At 36.2% G+C, this 17,738-nt stretch overlaps 1 protein-coding gene across 4 annotated transcripts in view; it reads left to right on the top strand.

Moving 5' to 3' along the window:
• The window catches only part of CERT1 (ceramide transporter 1), a 76,378-nt gene that overhangs the window by 51,590 nt on the left and 7,050 nt on the right, over positions 1-17,738 (top strand). For 3 of the 4 annotated variants that reach the window (XM_075137107.1, XM_075137106.1, XM_075137104.1), the window contains 8 exons: positions 3,981-4,138; positions 9,500-9,592; positions 11,029-11,115; positions 12,074-12,166; positions 12,739-12,816; positions 15,756-15,851; positions 16,507-16,639; positions 16,757-16,827. In XM_075137107.1, the coding sequence (XP_074993208.1) occupies positions 3,981-4,138; positions 9,500-9,592; positions 11,029-11,115; positions 12,074-12,166; positions 12,739-12,816; positions 15,756-15,851; positions 16,507-16,639; positions 16,757-16,827 (809 nt within the window). The remainder of the gene's footprint in view (positions 1-3,980; positions 4,139-9,499; positions 9,593-11,028; positions 11,116-12,073; positions 12,167-12,738; positions 12,817-15,755; positions 15,852-16,506; positions 16,640-16,756; positions 16,828-17,738) is intronic. The other variant, XM_075137105.1, reaches the window with a different exon arrangement.

The following is a 17,738-nucleotide window of genomic DNA, read 5'->3' as shown; positions in this document are numbered from 1 at the left end:
ATGTATTATAGGTACCTGTATATAAACTCACAATAGCTCACTACAGGAAATAATTTCTGCAACCCCTTGCTTTTTACAGAACTTCTAATTCCAGTTGTTATGATTCCTGATTCCATTAAATTTACTTTCCATCAATTATTTCTATGAAAAGCTTTATCTTCATTTTAGTTTTTCTGTGCCTCAGTTTGATTTCTAAGGGCTAAACCCATTAAATATTTAGTAGCTGAGTGCTGCAAAGCTTGATTAGGAATGAAAAATAAGTCACTGCCCTAAAGTGAAATAATAAGTCATAAGTGATGCAGTGGGGGAAGTAGATGTCTCAGGTTGAGACAGCCATGCCCATATATTGGGCAGAAAACTACTCAGACTAACTGATAATGAAAGATTTATCTTCACCCTTTTCTAAAGCTTAGCCTCAGAGCAGCTGTTAAGATTCTTTGGTTTCTCAAATTTCAGGTTCCCTTCTTGAAGTCTCTGGAAGGACTGGAACAATCTTTTTAACTGTAGCTGAGAAATGGTTGCCAGTTTAGTCTGGGGCTGTTCTGCAGTCAGTGCTCCAGGAAGTGAGAAGCAGGGGTTCAACCCGTTTAGTCTACTGTGATAAGAAGGAGTGTTTGAGAGCCTACTGTTCAAATCACTAGTGCACCAATCTAATGCTCAAATCATTAGATTTAATACTGACTTAAGGGACCATATGCACATAGTCTTTTGAAATTTGATGCCTTCTGCATCTTTCCTGGGGTGGGAGGAGAAAGTTAACATGACTATAGAGATTTGTGTACTACTCTGAAGAAGACATTTTGGATAGGGAGGCTTTTTCTTTTCTGTGTTCTCTAGGATCTTTGAAGAGCTAGGAAGAGTGCTATGAATGTATTTAAATTTATTTCCAATTAACAAATCTGGTAACTGAAACAATGATCACTTGTATAAAACACCAAGGGAGAGTCTGTCTGATGCATATTTACCCATTGGGATCTTATATTCTAAGAATGTAGAATCTTGATCAGCAAGTGTTCCCATCCATCCACTCAGGAAAATGAGCATATTTGGATTTAAATTATGTAAGAATAGGAAGAGCAGGTGAAACCTACTTAAGGAACCTCTCTGAAGACAGAAGGTGTTTTTGTACTGGAATTATAAAGAAGGAAATAGTACAGAGGCTAAAGGAGAGAAATTTGATGTGAAACACAGTGGGATTTATGCTGGGTTTTTGTGCTTTGAATGGAGGAAGAATATTCACCAATGTATTGCTGAAATAATGGGGTTGTTCTTAGAGGAAAACTAATCATATTGATCTTACTGCTGTCTACAGAAGATCAACAGCAGTAGGTATCAATAAGTTGGTCATGCACCTGAACGTTTTTTTTTCACTTAGAATTAGTTTAGTGACATATGATGTTAAGGTGGCATAAAATGGAAAAGGTAAAGGAACTTCTTTCTACTTGCTGTCTTTAAAATAATTTTGTTTCACTGGAAAACGGGTGATGTTTGGGACATCTGGGCAACTGTTACAAACAGAATCTTAGGAACAAGAAGGGAAAACTTTCCTAACAGACATAGAGGTGTAGGAGAGAAGGGCTAAAGCATATAAGGGAAGAATCCTTTATAGGAAAGGCAAGAGAAAACAAATCAGAAATAAAGCAAAATGCTTAAAAGACAGGATAGTTAAAAAGGAACCACCTGGAAGATGTTGAAATTGAAGTTAAAGTAGGAGAAAAATCATCCTGCTGCTTCTCTCAGTTGGCTGCATGCAGTTTGATCACCAAGCTGGAAGAGCAGTTGCAATGGTAAGAACACTTTCCTGTTAGCCTTTACCTTGAGCCATATAGATCTCCTGATGTCAGATTTCATTTTGAAACACTCAATCTTGTAGCTGACATGAAAAACATAAAAAAGGAATAGGAAATATGTTCGGGATCTCCAAATAGAAAAATCTCCTGACAAATACTTCTAATGTGCTGAAACTCAACTGTTACTGAAACAGGGATTGAGGCCATCTTCTGACATGTTCTGGGAAGACAAGTGTCTCCTGTGATTAGGAATGAATCAAGATACTCCCGCCCGTTGTAAGGAATCTCTTGAGTGACCATCTCTTCAAAGAAACAGGTTTTGTTCTTTCTGCAACAAGTTCATTTTTGCCCAGAATTATACTGGCTGAAAAGAACTATGGACACTGACTTTAAAACTGCAAGCTCTGCATGTATCACTGCTACGTTGAGACTAGTCATTGAGGAATGGCTTAGAATATATGATGACTGAAACTGTATGGAAGTATTAATGAGCTGTAGCTGAGACCTAAAGATATCCAGGAACAAAAGTTGGCTTTTTTCCAGGAAATGAGTCTGTGTTGCTGCATCTCCCTTACAATCTACCATAGAGATTTCTGAAATTATTTTAGTGTTGCAGCCAGCAGTAGTTTCTTCAGCATGTCTAGCACCTTGCATAATTAAGAGAGAAAAATCACATCTATAAGCATTATACCTGTGCCAATAAGCCTGCACATGAACACAGCCTATATCAACAGGGCAAATTATTGGTATAAACTATGTTTTTCAGTCATGAAGTGTTAAGGGTGAAGCTCTTGTTGTGTAATTTTCATTACTCTCAGTGAATCCACTGCATCGCCTTGCCAGCTTATACCACTTTCAGTCTCAGCCTCCTCTGTGTTCCCTCTGCAGCTGTTAGCGGGAGGGAGAGCTGCTCTGCTCATTATTGTTTCTGAAACAGATTTTTCTTTCTCCTACTTTCCTTTTTTGTCCAGCCCCCATCATCTTTACCTTTTAGGGAGTATTCTCAATCAACATGAAACAAAAAATAAGCTGTATTCTACCATAATATGTATGCTTATTGAGGTATTTGAAGTAGGGTGTAGTCTGTAGTCATCTGTTTGAAAAATGGTTTGATTCCCTCTGAAAGGAGGGCTTATAAAACCTCTGGAGACTTAAACCATTGCTTAAGACCATGTGACGGATTACTTTCTGTTCCTGAAGTATAGATACTGTGCTCTACCATTAGAGAACAGCAATTTCATTTCTTTTCCCTACAAGAACTGAACTGCTTGAAAGCTCTGCTTTGCCCTTGCAGACAGATATTGGATAAACTTACACAAATATTTATTAGTACATTTTAAACCATAATACTGGCATGTTGACAAACTGACAGACTGGGAAAGAAAAGCAGTATCCAGCTAGGTGATATGTCATTAGCTTGCCCATGGCATAGCAGGAGTTACTTTAACTTCATGGGCTCAGTCAGCTTCAACATGGGTGTTACTTCTGCTTTCTAATACTTTCTGACATTAATGTGTAGTGTTTGATTTGTTATTATGTCAACCTACATATGAGTTTGACATATAATAGGTACTTTTTTTGTCACACATTTTAAGTGACTTGTTTAAATAGCCTTAGCAACAGATGGCTTGGTTTTCAGCATGAAGTAGTTGTTAGAGCTGCAAAACCCGCAGTACTTGGATAATTCAACACATTTGATACTTTTATCTTATATCATACCTTTTTACTTTGAGGTTTTTAAATCTATAATTACCTGCTTAAAGCAACCTCAAATGTTATGTTTTGGGTTTGACTGCATTTTGGAATTGTTCCTTTCTTAATGATGTATCAGATATGTTTTAAGGTTGCTCTGTGCTAATTAGGCCGCACTTCAAGCTGTCAAACTGCTATTGTTGCAAAGTATTACCACTCCCGCCACCCACATGATTTGCAGAGTGCAGAGTAATACAGCATTACAAGCAGACTTGAAATACAGTATAGCAAGATGAAGCTGAAGGGATGTGTTCCTCCTTTTAAATCTCTTTCCTTATCCTGTGGATAGCTGAAAATTATTAGCACTTTTGATTTTTATTTTTAAATTAACTTTCTAGCCAGTCCGTTTTCTTCAAACAGTTGTAATATACGCATACATGTAAAGTGCTTGTTTGAGTTAAAGGCAGCTATCAGTGAATGATTCATGTTTGGTTTTAGTGTTTCCACATGTGACACCCAAAGGAATTAACGGCATAGATTTTAAAGGAGAAGCCATAACTTTCAAGGCAACTACTGCTGGAATCCTTGCTACACTCTCTCATTGTATTGAACTCATGGTAAAACGTGAAGAAAGCTGGCAAAAAAGGCTAGATAAGGTAAGATAATTTTCCTTTTACTTTTGTGGAAAAAAATGTTTCTTTAGCTTGAAATTGAAGTTTCAAATGAGCTATTAACCTTTTTTTTCCCAGGTATTGCTTTTAGTTTTATGCACAGCATTTATTAATTTTAGGTGCTTTCATTATTACTTCTACAAAGTGTTAAAGCCTCATCCTGACTGGTGATATAGTAACATTATTCATCATAGTCTTTCTTTTCCTAGCTGTTGTTCAGATGGTGTTCCTGTATTTTTTATATCTATAGAGAACCTGACAGTATTCCACAGCAATAAGTGTATTGCTTGCAGATTTCTAAAAGAGACCTAATTATCCATGCTTGCAAATTGACGTGCAAATCTCTGGAATGTTTTAATTGCAATAAGAGATGGTGACAATACTGAGGAGAACATCCAGTTCTAACTTTAAATGTCTCTTCGAGATGATACAATTATTTCACTTTCCTTTAGGAGATTGAAGAGATTAAGTCATGTTTTATACTAATTAGTTAAATTTTTTAGGTATGTGGTGTTAGAACATCTGTTATTCTAATGGCAGTGGTAGTTCATGCTAAGCCTACTCAACCACTATAGCAATTCGAAAGGAGCAGTGTCTTCTCTCATGAGATGTGCTGGAGGCATGGCTAGGTTGTACTTCAGGCTTTGATTTCTAGAATCCTGCCATCACTGGCTGGTGTCCTGTGCAGTCCTCTAGCTGTTGTTGTCTTTTGTTTTTCATTTAACATGTTTGTATATCCCACTTTAAATCTTACTCCATATGTTTTAGTGGTACACAATTCAAAGAATAAACACATTCAGACAAAACACATCCATGTTTGAATCCTTGCCCGTCTCTCCTGGGTCTTCTTTGTTCATATGTCAAAGGCCTGGCCCTGTCTAACTCTATTGCAACTTCTGTCAACACTTAATTTGTTACTGCTTCATCTAAGTAGTTGGAGGAATTACAATAGATCCAAGACTTGAAGCTTGTTCATGGAATCATAGGGTAATTCAGGTTGGACCTCAAGAGCTCTCTTTCCCTCTCCAACCTCCTGCTTAAAGGAAGGACAGTTTGAGATCAGACCGGGTTGCTCAGGGCTGTATTAAGTCTGGTTTCAAGTCTCCAAAGATGGAGACTGCACAGCTTTTCTGGGCAGCCTGTCCTGCTGCTCAACTGTTATAATGAAAACATTTTTCCTTACATCCAATTGGAGTAACTCTTACTTTAATATCTGCCTATTGTTTTTCATCCTTCTATTAATAGACTGCTGTGAAGAGTTTGGCTCAGTTTCTTTATGACTTTCTTGCAGATACTGGAAGGCTACTATTAGGTCCCCCACAAAAGCCTTCTCTTCTCCAGGCTAAGCAAACACAGTTCACTTTTGTTGATTAGACTTTGCTTAGAGCATGGATGAAGTGATTTTTTCTTGTCCCTAGGTTAGTATATGTTAATACAGAATAATATGTTAATACAGAGTTTGAATTAATTTACATTAGTTATTTGTCACTTTTTTCTTCTTCTGTGGACTAACTTTAAAGCACTTGTTTTTTTAGCTGCAAGTGGTTAACAAATTCAAACCTAAATTTCACTTCAGGTATCATGATTGATACCTCATACAGCATGAGTAAATACATTTTAAAGGGGGTCACAAGCTTATTTGGACTTGTTTTCCCAGAAATCAGAATAGCAAAAGCTTCTAAAAACTTGGAGGTTTTAAGTTGCTCTGCTTTGGTAGCCTTGCAACTTTTTTGAAATCACATTTGTCAACTAAATTTTCTGGGGTTTACCGCACACTCATGCTAAAGTACTTTAATTCTAATATAAAATAATTACTTTTTATTTGTATTCCTCTAATTGCTAGCCTTTTGGAAGAGGAGATTTTTATTGAATTAGATAATACAGAATTGTGGTGGGCTAGCCTTGGCTAACAGCCAAACACCCACCTAGCTGCTCACCAGCCATCCAGCAGGACTACAGGGAAAAGTAAGGTGAGAAAGCTCATGGCCAACAGAAAGACAGGGAGATTGCTTATCGGTTCTTATCATGGGAGAACGTTCTTGACTTGAGGAAAATCAATTTGTTGCTGATTTAAAATAGATCCAGTTAATGGGAAACAAAAAGACAAACACTAAAACAGCTTTTTTTCCCCCATTTCCCAGACTCAGCTTTACTCCTTCACTGCAGGCCCCTCTACCCGCTGCTTGCTAGCCCCAAGCAGTGCGGGGTGAGGAATGGGGGGTTGCAGTCAGTCCAAAACACTTCATCGCTGCCACTCCTTCCTCCTCACAGTTTTTCCCTGCTCCAGTGCAGGTTGTCTCCAAGCGGCAGTCCTCTGGGAAAAATCTGCTGCGGTGTGGATGCTCCACGGGACACGGTTCCTTCAGGAAATGTTCCTCTGCTCTGGCAGAGGAACCATGTCCTCTGGTTCCTCTGCTAACACTATTCCTTTTCAGTTGTAGACCTGCTTTTGTTTTTCTTCTATCTTGTTCTTTTAGTGGTTAAACAAGGCTTTATAGGAATATCTTTTATAACTATGGGCCTCAGCAAAAAACATTGCTCTGTCATCTGATAAATAGATGTAGGAGGAGAATGGTGTGCATCTTTGTACTTTTGGTTTTCTTGGATAGATGTGTAAACTGCTCTGAAAAGGAAGTAAATATTGTGAGATGATAAAGTTCAGAATACCTTCTCTAAAAGAGATTAGAGGGGGAAATTACATTAAATTAGGCAGCTGTTTGTGTTTATGTTCTGGCTGGGAGGGTTTTAGTAAGTCTGTCCAGTGCGTGTGAAAGAGCATCTAGCAGAGCTGAAAGGAGCAGCGTCAAGTTTGTCCTTTGCGTGTCAGCAGATTCATGCCGCTGGCGCTGTACTATGCAGGTTTGTCACAGGAGGAATAAGATCTCTGTCAGTGGCTAAAATCAGTGAGTGTTTTACAAGAAGTATAGGTGCCACTGTAATCCAGCTCACTCTCTTTCCCCCTCCAGCCTCCTCACTCCACTAGCTTCAGAACTGCCTTTTACTTAATAGCAACATGCAAAGGTGATCAGTAAGAGTCCTGCCACCTCACAAAATTACACAGCCTCCATCCTGTAGAGGGGTAACTTAGCCTAAAGATGCAAGATAGATTTATGTCTGCTGAACTTGAAGCAAGTATGTTTCAAAATTATAGCTGTCCTAAAAAATTTCTCATATTAAAAAAGCTCAAGTTCAGTAGAATTTATTGAACCTGGAGGTGACTACAGTTTGACTGAAGATGAGTACAGTATTATGAAGTGAGTATCTTTCTCTATAACCCCCTTTTTTTTTAAATAAAAGAAGGGGGTTTAAGTTACATTCTGAAGGTTCAAAACTATTTCTAAACCTTTGAAAACAAGAAATTATTATTAAAATGTATTTTAATTTTTAAGGAGACTGCTACAATAATGCACTTAACGATTACAATTTTAGAATTTTATGCTTAGTTTTCTTTCTGTTACAAAACAGTCAGACAGAATAAAATCAATACAAAAGCGTGTAATGTTATCTAAAGTTAATTGTAGTTACAGCTTTGCTTTCAACCTTTTACTCTTAGCTGTTAAGATCTTGAGCTTGACTTTTTATTTTTCCAGTGCAGTATATTTTTCAGTATAAGCCTCTTGAATGTGTTTTAAAATACTTTTCTTAAAATGGATAAATAAGGAAAGGATTTAATCTCTAGTAGTTGGTCCATTGTTTTATTTGCAATAGAATCCTTGTGATGAAGCTTTTTTCGTTGTCTTGACTACAGCAACATTTTTCTATTCTTGTTTCCTTTGGTCTTACTAATTGTTATTAATAAGCGAACTTATCTTCTGAACATTAAATTTCAGCTTAAGATTAACACGTTTAGGTAGCTTATTTTGTTCATCATTGACAATTGTAACTTAAATGTCTCATTAAATTTTAGAGTTTTAATATACCAGTAATTTTTCTGCTGTATAGTCAAACAGTTTCCCAATTTCTGCCTTATTTAATGTTGTTGCCAAGAGAAGCTGGCAGATTTGGAGAGTTGTTTTTTGACACGTGAATTATCACTAATTTGCAGATTGAAGTACAAAAGTGTGGGAACTGGGGGCGAGCGGGAAGAGGAGTTGTGTTTTGGGTTTTGGTTTTTTTTTTCATTCCAAGTGTTCTGGCAAAGCTTCTATGCCTTCTCTCAATTACTTACACTCAAGTCATGCTTTATGCATCTTCAGGCCTCTCGAGTTATTTAAAAAAAATAAATGTGCAAAATTTTGTGAAATGAAAGTGTTAGCAGTTATTTCCTCTTTGTGATAGTTTCAGAAGGGAAAAGCCTACATTCACATATAAAGACAATACTGTCTTCATTTAAGTGCTGCTTGTTTCCCTAAGAATTTTCCAGTAGAAAACTATACTACTTTGTTTTACATCAAAACTGTTGTTTTACTTTTCAAACGTTTCTTTAGAAACTGAAAAATGTGTTCCAGAGTGAAGTTGGTAAACTCAGCCTTTCAGTATTGCTTAAGCGTTTTCCACTGAATCTTTAAAGTTCAAATTGGGTTGCCGAATCACTATCTGCAAGAAGTAGTGTGTGGTGTCCAGTTGTCACCTGTAAGACTTAACTTTCTTCCACCCCTTCAGTGATTTTGAAAAAGGACAGAGAAACATTATTACATATTAAAGCTGAATTCTGCAAGAATTTCAGAAGTGTTTTTAGCTTTTCCACTGAGAATATCTGGCAGTATGTAGAATTTGCAGAAGAACTATTAAACTTAATCTGATTCTGGCATTACTAGTTTTTTGTTCAAAATATCCAATGATATAGACATCATCAGTGGCTCTAGTACAGTCACACACCTATTACGGGAGAATGCTGTTGAGTTAGTCTCTGCGTGGAGTTCACAAAATGATTCACATTGATCTTATGCCAGCTAGTTATAGATACAGACTTACATGCTGTGACTCATTAGTATCTCACCACATTCAACAAGTTAGCTTTTTACCAGTCTTACTTTTCATCCTTTGTTGTCACTGCCCAAGCATCTGAGTCAAGGAGGTTTATATAAACTGTCAGTCAGATACAAAGTCTGACCCTCAATGAACCATGAATAGCTATGCCTAAACTAGATACCAGTTTTCGCTTGCTTGTTTCTTCCACATGACGTAAAGAAGGTATCTTCAAGGTAGCTAGTTCCCCAAGCTTTGTATTGTATGTGCATGTATATGGGCACATATAATGCATGCATGCAAATAAATTCAGAAAATCAGCAGCTTTGCAATTGTTACCTGGGAAAAAAACTGTACTGGTCACTTCCGTTTATTGGCACGTTGACTATTATCAGTCCATTCTTTCTCTCTGCATCAAATGATTATGTAATTTTCCAGGAGATAGAGAAAAGAAGAAGAATTGAAGACGCATATAAAAATGCTATGACAGAACTGAAGAAGAAGTCCCACTTTGGAGGGCCGGACTATGAGGTACCAATTCTGCTTTTGAAATTTTTAAAAACAATATGACTTTTAAAGATTGGTTTGTTTCTCAAAGGGGGAAAGGGATGTGTAAATCAAGGTGTTTGGCTTGTGCAAGTGTGTTCATGCCACTTTTGTTTTTCCACTTTGGAAACTGAAACTGGATGAAGAATCTCAGTCCTTAATTTTTTGAGAATGGAAGTCTGTCTTCACCTCAGGCGTCCATGTTCTAAAGCATTTTGCTTGCAGATATTTCTGCTGATTTTTTTTTCTTGTATATTTGATATTTCTTATATGCAATAGTTTTGTACTTTTCCTTTTTAATAGTTCAACTGTATAGATATGTAAAGCAAATATGAAAACCCTGACTGCAGAGGCAGTCCTAGAATCTGAAGCTTAATTTGAATTGATTTAACTTGTCACTGCCACTTGAAATTTCGTGTTGACAAATTCAGTGATTTTAGGTTCTCTTCATCTGTTAAATTGCATATTTCAGCAGTTTCCTCCTCAATGAGCTATTTAGTCAAATTCTAAGACATTTAAACCACCTTCTGAAAAATAATGTAAGCTAATGCACCTATAATGCAGTTTGCCTAATTTTTAAGGACTTGACCCTTTCATGTACATTAATCAAACGCGTTTTGGCTTACAAATCATAGCCTGAGAAATAGTACTAATACGTTGAAATATTGAAAAGATACTTGAGTTTAGGTTCTCTGTTGTGACTGAGGCATACGCTGTAAAAGAAAAAGGTGGATATGAAGTTGGACTTTGTCTACCTGGTTGTGAATCCAGCTGCTTCTCCCAGATATCCCAGTTGTAAAGTAGTTTTTTGAAATTTGCTGGACCAGCTTGTTCTACAATACAGTAAAAGCAGTAAACCTGATTTTCTGAAATTACCATTTTATTTAGTAGCCTCGAGTTTTTAATAGTTGACTCAACTCTACCTGCTGTTTAGTGTTAAACTGTTCTTTCCAAGAATTTTCAATAGAGATGCCCAGAATTTTGTCTTCTCTTGATATGTTTTGAGCACATATCTGAAATCCACCCTAAGGCACGGGAATACTTGCAAGGAGTCTAACTACACAACTATGTTAATATGTGTACTTTATTGACACTAAACATTTTTAAGAGACAATACGTGTTAATTAAAACCTAAATCTGATGTCAAAGCATATTGACACGGTTGCTCAGTTTCCTGTTTTTTTAATTCTTTATATAACTATCCCTAAATTGTAGTTAGAGGGAGTAACTTCCTTTTAAGAAATAGGGTTTTCAGAGGAATTGTAATCTAAGAATATTGGTGAAAATATGTGAGGCCTATAGAAGAAATTTGCTTCCATCAGTTATATGTGTAATATATAAATACGTATTTCTGAAACTAAACTTAAGTGGAACTCTCATGTCTCCAAAATTTTGAACCAGTTTTGTTTCTTATGCTCTAGGAGGGTCCTAATAGTCTGATTAATGAAGAAGAATTCTTTGATGCTGTTGAAGCTGCTCTCGATAGACAGGATAAAATGGAAGAACAGGTATTGATACTTGAAGAATGCCTTAATGATGGGCACTTCATGGGAGACTTCTGTGACTTAAACTCAAACCTGGGGTGCATCTCCTGAAGCTCTAAATATTTTATTCTGACACTGATAAGGGAATTCACTTAATATTTTTACAGTTAAATATTGTTGCTTAACACTAATTTTGAGAATGTGATTTCACAGCTTACATAGAAAAGGATGGTATAAGTGTTAAGCTAATTGAATGTCTCTAGTTTCTAATTCCTAAATAAGTGTGCTGTATAAAACTCATCTTTGTATGTAACTGATGCCCTGTGCAAATAAGAATATCAAACGCTGCAGCTATTTCTCAAAACCTAATTATTGCTCTGAAGTTTCTTTTGAAGTATGTGAAATAGGAAAGACGTAGTTCTGTTGGTGTTTGTTTTTATTTAAAAATTCTGTAGGCTCTAACATTTCTTGAATACGCTTCAGTGACGAGGATCAAAAAGAGATAAGATGCATGTGAGAAAATACATAGAACAGGAGAACGTATAGCAGTGTATAAAATGAGAGGGAATAACAAAACGATGCACGCTTTGTCTTAAAAATGTTTAGGCTTATGAATATAGCGAGTACAATGACTTGGTTAAGAATTAAAAGACTTTCTAGTGGACATATAGTAGCCAAAAGAGTTTACCTATGTTGGAATCTCTTAGTGGAGAGTAGAAGTTTTGAGTGACTGTTTTACTGCTACATGGATCCTTAATGCTGCCGATCTGTTTTCCTTAACTCAGAAATACGCTTTGAAGCATAGAGGAATTCAGTCTTCAGGCCCATTCACTTACTGAGAATTCCAGCAGAATGACAGCTTCATGCCTGTCGTGGACAGCATTAGTTGTTGTAGCCACTACGTAGATTAAGGATGACTCACTTTGTTTCATAGTCCACCCAGTAGCAGCTGACTGCTAGTAATTAACCTATTTTGTTGCAGTCCCAAAGTGAAAAGGTCAGATTACACTGGCCAACATCCTTACCTTCTGGAGATGCGTATTCTGCTGTGGGGACTCATCGATTTGTCCAAAAGGTAAGATATTTCTCATTATCTCCTCTGAATAATGGGCTGACCTATCATATTTCTATATAATATTTTGTATGGGTAGGTGAGGGGTTTTTTTAGGTGTTTCTAGTAACTTTCAATGGTTTACTCATTTTCTAATTAAGCAGCTGGAATTGGAGAAGGACTGTTTTCTGTCTCAGCTCAAAAAATACTAACTTGGCTATCTGTTTAGAATACTCGACTTGTATCAAGCTTGTCAGTTAGATAATAAAGGAAAAATCCCAATTCAGTGTTTTTAAGATACCTTCACCAAAATTCTTTGAATTGATTTTATTTAAAAAAAAAAAAAATCCAATCTTTTGTATCAGGATCAGTTGACTTTATTTTTAGTGTTACTGGAAACACTATGCTCCTCTCAGGGCTACACTGGGAGCATAATACATAATAGGTGCATGAAATCAGCATTCGCTGCTGTGCTTGCTGCTTATGGTGCTTTTGTTTTCCTTTTCTTCATTATCTTGTGCTTGCAAGTTGGTACTGAATGCTCTGTTGTGCCTTTGTTCTGATTACTTGGTTTTTTCTTTGTCTGTCTCTGGTAGCCCTATAGTCGCTCTTCCTCCATGTCTTCCATTGATCTAGTCAGTGCCTCTGATGATGTTCACAGATTCAGCGCCCAGGTACTGTATTAATGTGTAGAGTGGGGGTTGCATATCTTTGCTGTATTTCATCCTCTTCTCCAGAACCTGGGTTTTTTGTAAATCACTGCTTGCTTTAGACCAGTACGTTGAGACAAACAAAGGAGTTCTCTTATTCCTGTACTAAATGGTTGTCTTTTTACATTCTGCTTGCATGTATATCACTTGTGCAGAGGTCCAAATCTTGTGAAACTGTTGGATTTAATTCAGTAGCCTTAATAAAAATGCCTACAATTTGAAAATTTTGCATTTCTGATTATAATAAAAGTAGAATAACACCTGTTTTGTGTGGACTGGAGGTGGTCTTTTCTTCAAATTGAATAGTTTTTCATGCTTTTAAATCAAAGATTTGATTTTTGTCTTTAACATTTGTTTGTAATGACATTAAGATACTAAATGTTAAGGTTCACCACTACTGTTTGTTACCTCTACACTAGTTTTATTACTGAAAGGTTATAAAGTATGTTGTTGACAAACAAGATTGGGGGTATGAGAATTTCTACTGAAGAGTTTCAATATATTCACTTATCCTTCAGAAAATAAGTCTGATATCCTGAATATGTCAATGTAGTCATAGTGACATATTCCAGCAGCTTGCTCTGAACATCATAGTTTAAAGTAGAATTAGATAGGTGAGTTCATGTGTTTGCTCTTTAGTCTCAAAAATGTTGGTCAAACATGTTGGTCAAACTACATGCCAGTAGTTTCCTTCTGCTGTGGTCCATATGTGATTGTGAATATGGAGCTCTGAGGGCCTTTAAAGTGAAGAGCTTCCCACTTAATGTTCAGGCCAAGGCTGCATGGCAATACGGGTTACAAGTATTTTTGCAGACCATTCCTGTAGCCTGCCAGGAACCCAGAGGTAATAGTGTGGCTTCCCCAGTGGGAAAGAAGCTGTGAATCTTGACTCTCTGCCTCTGAAATAGGTGCAGGTTGACAGACAGCGACCAGTGCATAGATTACATACAGTTTGGACAGGTGGTATGCACAAGGCAGTTGTAGATACTGCAATTCCTTGGTGAAGCAGAAGTAAGAAGCTGTTTAGATTGCACTCCTGTGGATGACCCCTTCTCTTCTTTCCTTGCTATTCCCCTCATCCCTCGGCATTTAGCATAAAGGAAAAAGCAGCAAAAGACAAAACAAACATATAAAAGCTAGCTTTTTCCTTAATAGATTAGGAGCTAGGGGAGAACAGACATAGGGACCTGAAGATGTTGTAGGTAAATGTTGGGAGCATAGTGAGGATTCCTTTCTGAAAGAAGTGTGACCTAGAGCTAGTAAATTGAATATTTAAGAGTCCATATTCTTACCTGGTTTGGATTGTACTGTCTTCGTTTCACTGGAAAAAAAATAAGTAGAAGAATCTTTTGTAGGAAACCTGCTAGTAACTGGCAGGAAAAGATGGCCTGCTTTTAGAAGCAGAAACAAATCTTGTGGGTGTTTTTAGTTCACTATAACTCGAAAACAAAACAAAAAAAAACAAAGAAAACCCCAGAAACTGGACTGATCACTTTTGCTTCTGTAGAGAAATATATAGTTAAGATAACTAGAATTTCCATCCAATGGATTTTATTTTGATGTGGTACTTTGCGGATTTTGACTTGATTCAATTACCTTTTTTCTTTCTGGTCTTAAGTGTATTGCCCGTGGAGTACATAGTACAAATGGAATTATTGCTTTAAATTAGAAGTTAATTATATCTTTCAATTCTATATTATAGCAGAAAAATATCTTTAATTTTGCTTTCTACTTGTTGTACTACTTGCTCAAATATATGTTTTCTATGTTATTTTATATGCACACTAGGCTTCATATTTTTGCAAGCTGTGCAAAACCACTTATGGATTCAGGCTATTAATCTTGTGATTGTGCACTACTTAGATTAATCTTTGTGTTGGTCAATCAACTAACCTTTGCTTGTACTGCTTTTCCTTTTGGAAAAAAAAGGTATTTCTAGTAATTCAGGAAAATAGTGTCAATCACGTGGACTTATTTGCTGTGACAAGTTTTAGCAGTCATGTACCTTTTGGTGGAAAAAAGTTATTAAATTGTTTCCAGTACTTGTAAACATTACGCAGCAATGGATACCTTATATTTTTGCTTCTGTTTTTATTTGGGGGAGAGTGAGATTTGGAAAGGGGTGTGGAACTGAAGAAACAGAATAAGATTGTAGATTTAATATAAAAATCCATTTCCTGTCCCAGCTATTTTCATGTACATTATGTGGAATAAAAAAAAATGAGGTATTCACATAGCTTTATAAAAATTTATCAATATTTGGCCTTTAAGAAAAGCATACAACTGTCTGGCTAAATAATTTTTAAGTTAGTATTTTATAATAGTACAGTCTGTATCATAATTTTTTTTAATGTAAGCATTTCTGTTTTTTTTTTTCTAGCTGGCAACTGTGCAAAGATACCAATGAAACGAAATAGGCATGCTTTGCTCATGACTGTTTCCTTCACTACTCTTCCAATATGACTTTTGATATGCATTTGCTTTTTTAGAGCTTGTCTGTCTTTCTCCCCACGCCCCCATCTTTGTCCAGCTTTTAAAATGTTCTTCAGTGAATATCTTAAAGTGCATTGTAATTCTATTTAGAGATATCTGAAATAAGTACCTGTATGTTGAAATAAAACTGTCATAGGTAGAAATAGTGAGTTTTGACATTTTAGAGGTGCAAAGGAAGGATAGGAAGTACCCATAAAGAATGAGATTGGAAGTTGAATCAAGCCTTCAGCTTTTGTTTCTGAAGGCCAGAAGTATCTGCTTGTTCTTAACCTGTAATAGAAAGCTTTGTTATCCAAATTCAGCTCCTGCACGAGATTTGAAGTATTGACTTGTGGCTTCCAATACTGTACTGTCTCTGCCCAAGAAGATGGAAGAAATGAGTTAAAAATGTGTATTTTTTTCCTTTAAAGGTGGAAGAGATGGTACAAAACCATATGACGTATTCCTTGCAAGATGTAGGAGGAGATGCCAATTGGCAGCTAGTGGTAGAAGAAGGAGAAATGAAGGTAAACGTTTCGGTTTTTGTTTAATTGATATACGATGACATGCTGTGAAGACAGATACCTTCAGTCTGGTGGGCTTGCAGTGTTAGGTTTACAGTTGAACTCAATGATCTTAAGGATCTTTTCCAACCTAAATGATTCTATGATTCTCTGGGAATACTATCACTCAGCAAGTTATGCTTCTTCTAAGAATAGTGGTGTTTAAGTTAGGACTGGAGTCCACAAGAGCTGTGGCTTCTGATATATTTATACAAAATCCTGTGTAACTCTTGCAATAGCTTTATCTTTGCAGATTCTTCATTCTCTCCTACTTAAACTTGGTATCAAAATGACATGTAAATTCGATGTATCAAAATGTTAGAGTAGCTGTGTTGGCTGCTCTACTGTGCTTGTATGGATCCTTGTGCACAGTAATAAATAAAGTTGCTTAATCATTTTTTGAGTAGAGATTCTTAAAATACTGATATTTTAATGTGAATTGCCATGTAAGAATGTCTGCATTGGTAGCTACCAGAGAACACTCTCATGGCAAATTATTAATTTGTTAGTCTTCTAGGTAAGTGTGTTTTTTAAAAACCTGATGAAATTTTAAACAATTGAAACATGAACAGTTTTGACAATTTCTGTTCCACATTTCTTTCTTCGTGTTTGGCTATAGGTATACAGAAGAGAGGTGGAAGAGAATGGAATAGTTTTAGATCCTTTGAAAGCAACCCATGCAGTTAAAGGGGTAACAGGGCATGAAGTTTGCCACTACTTCTGGAATGTCGATGTTCGTAATGACTGGGAAAGTAAGGAACTTGTTCTTAAGCTTTGCATGTTTATCAGCAAGGATATTATTTACAACATTGACCTAATATCTGTGTTTGTTTACTGATGGATTTTTTTTTTTCCCTCTCCTCTTTTAGCAACAATTGAAAATTTCCACGTTGTGGAAAATTTAGCTGATAATGCAATCATCATTTACCAGACACATAAGGTAATAACACTTCAGCTGTATGCATACCTTTCTGAGACAGTCTGGGGCATATATGTTCTAATATTATGCTGAAATACTTTAATGACTTAACAACTTAGAATACTGTTCAGAACAACATTTCAGAAGAAGTTTTCTGTTAAATTGCACTTTGTCGATTTTTCAAAATTTGTCATGATAGTGTAATTGCTTGTGCATGTGTCTGATAGAGCTTGTAATAACAAATGAGAACTGTTTTTAATCTCTAAATATATCACTGCCAGCAAGCAAGAGTCATCTAAAGGAAATGGAAGCAATGAATCAACACTGACTACAAGGAAGAAACCCATACTACTGTATCATATGTTTTGTTGCAATAATGCAAGCTATTGTTGACCACAATTAGTTGACATACACGTTTGCATTATGAGGTGGTATAACTGCTGGTACAACGTTTGTTCTTGTAACGTCATTATGTTTTATCCCCCACAACCAGTTCTGGCGTAGCTTTACTAAAATGTTCATTTGAATTATAACCCAAGAGCTGTAACTTAAAGGTTCAAAAAAAATGAGTGAAGTGTACGGATTCATTGTTAATCTTGCATGAGTCCAAGTATTAGTATACTCGAATATTAAACCAAATATTTTTCTTTGACAATTTTACCAGTAGTACAGTCACTTTAAAACTTCTGTAACTGGGACTTGTGATTTTGAGTAAGACAGTTGTGTAAACTGTATAGTGTTGTGGTAAAAACTAGACCTTTTTTTCCCCTGTTGAGTGTCAGGAAAATGGCTTTTGTATATTTTCTTATTTTATCAGACATTTTGCTTCTGAAACCTTCTCTTAGATAATATCAGTTTACCATATCTGTCTTACTGAAGTAGTAGCTTTTTGAAATAATATTTGTTTTAAATATTTCTCCCCCCCCTCGCCC

Source organism: Calonectris borealis, chromosome Z (assembly GCF_964195595.1).
Source record: "Calonectris borealis chromosome Z, bCalBor7.hap1.2, whole genome shotgun sequence".
Taxonomy (NCBI): Eukaryota; Metazoa; Chordata; class Aves; order Procellariiformes; family Procellariidae; genus Calonectris; species Calonectris borealis.
This window is presented reverse-complemented; position numbering and strand designations above follow the sequence as displayed.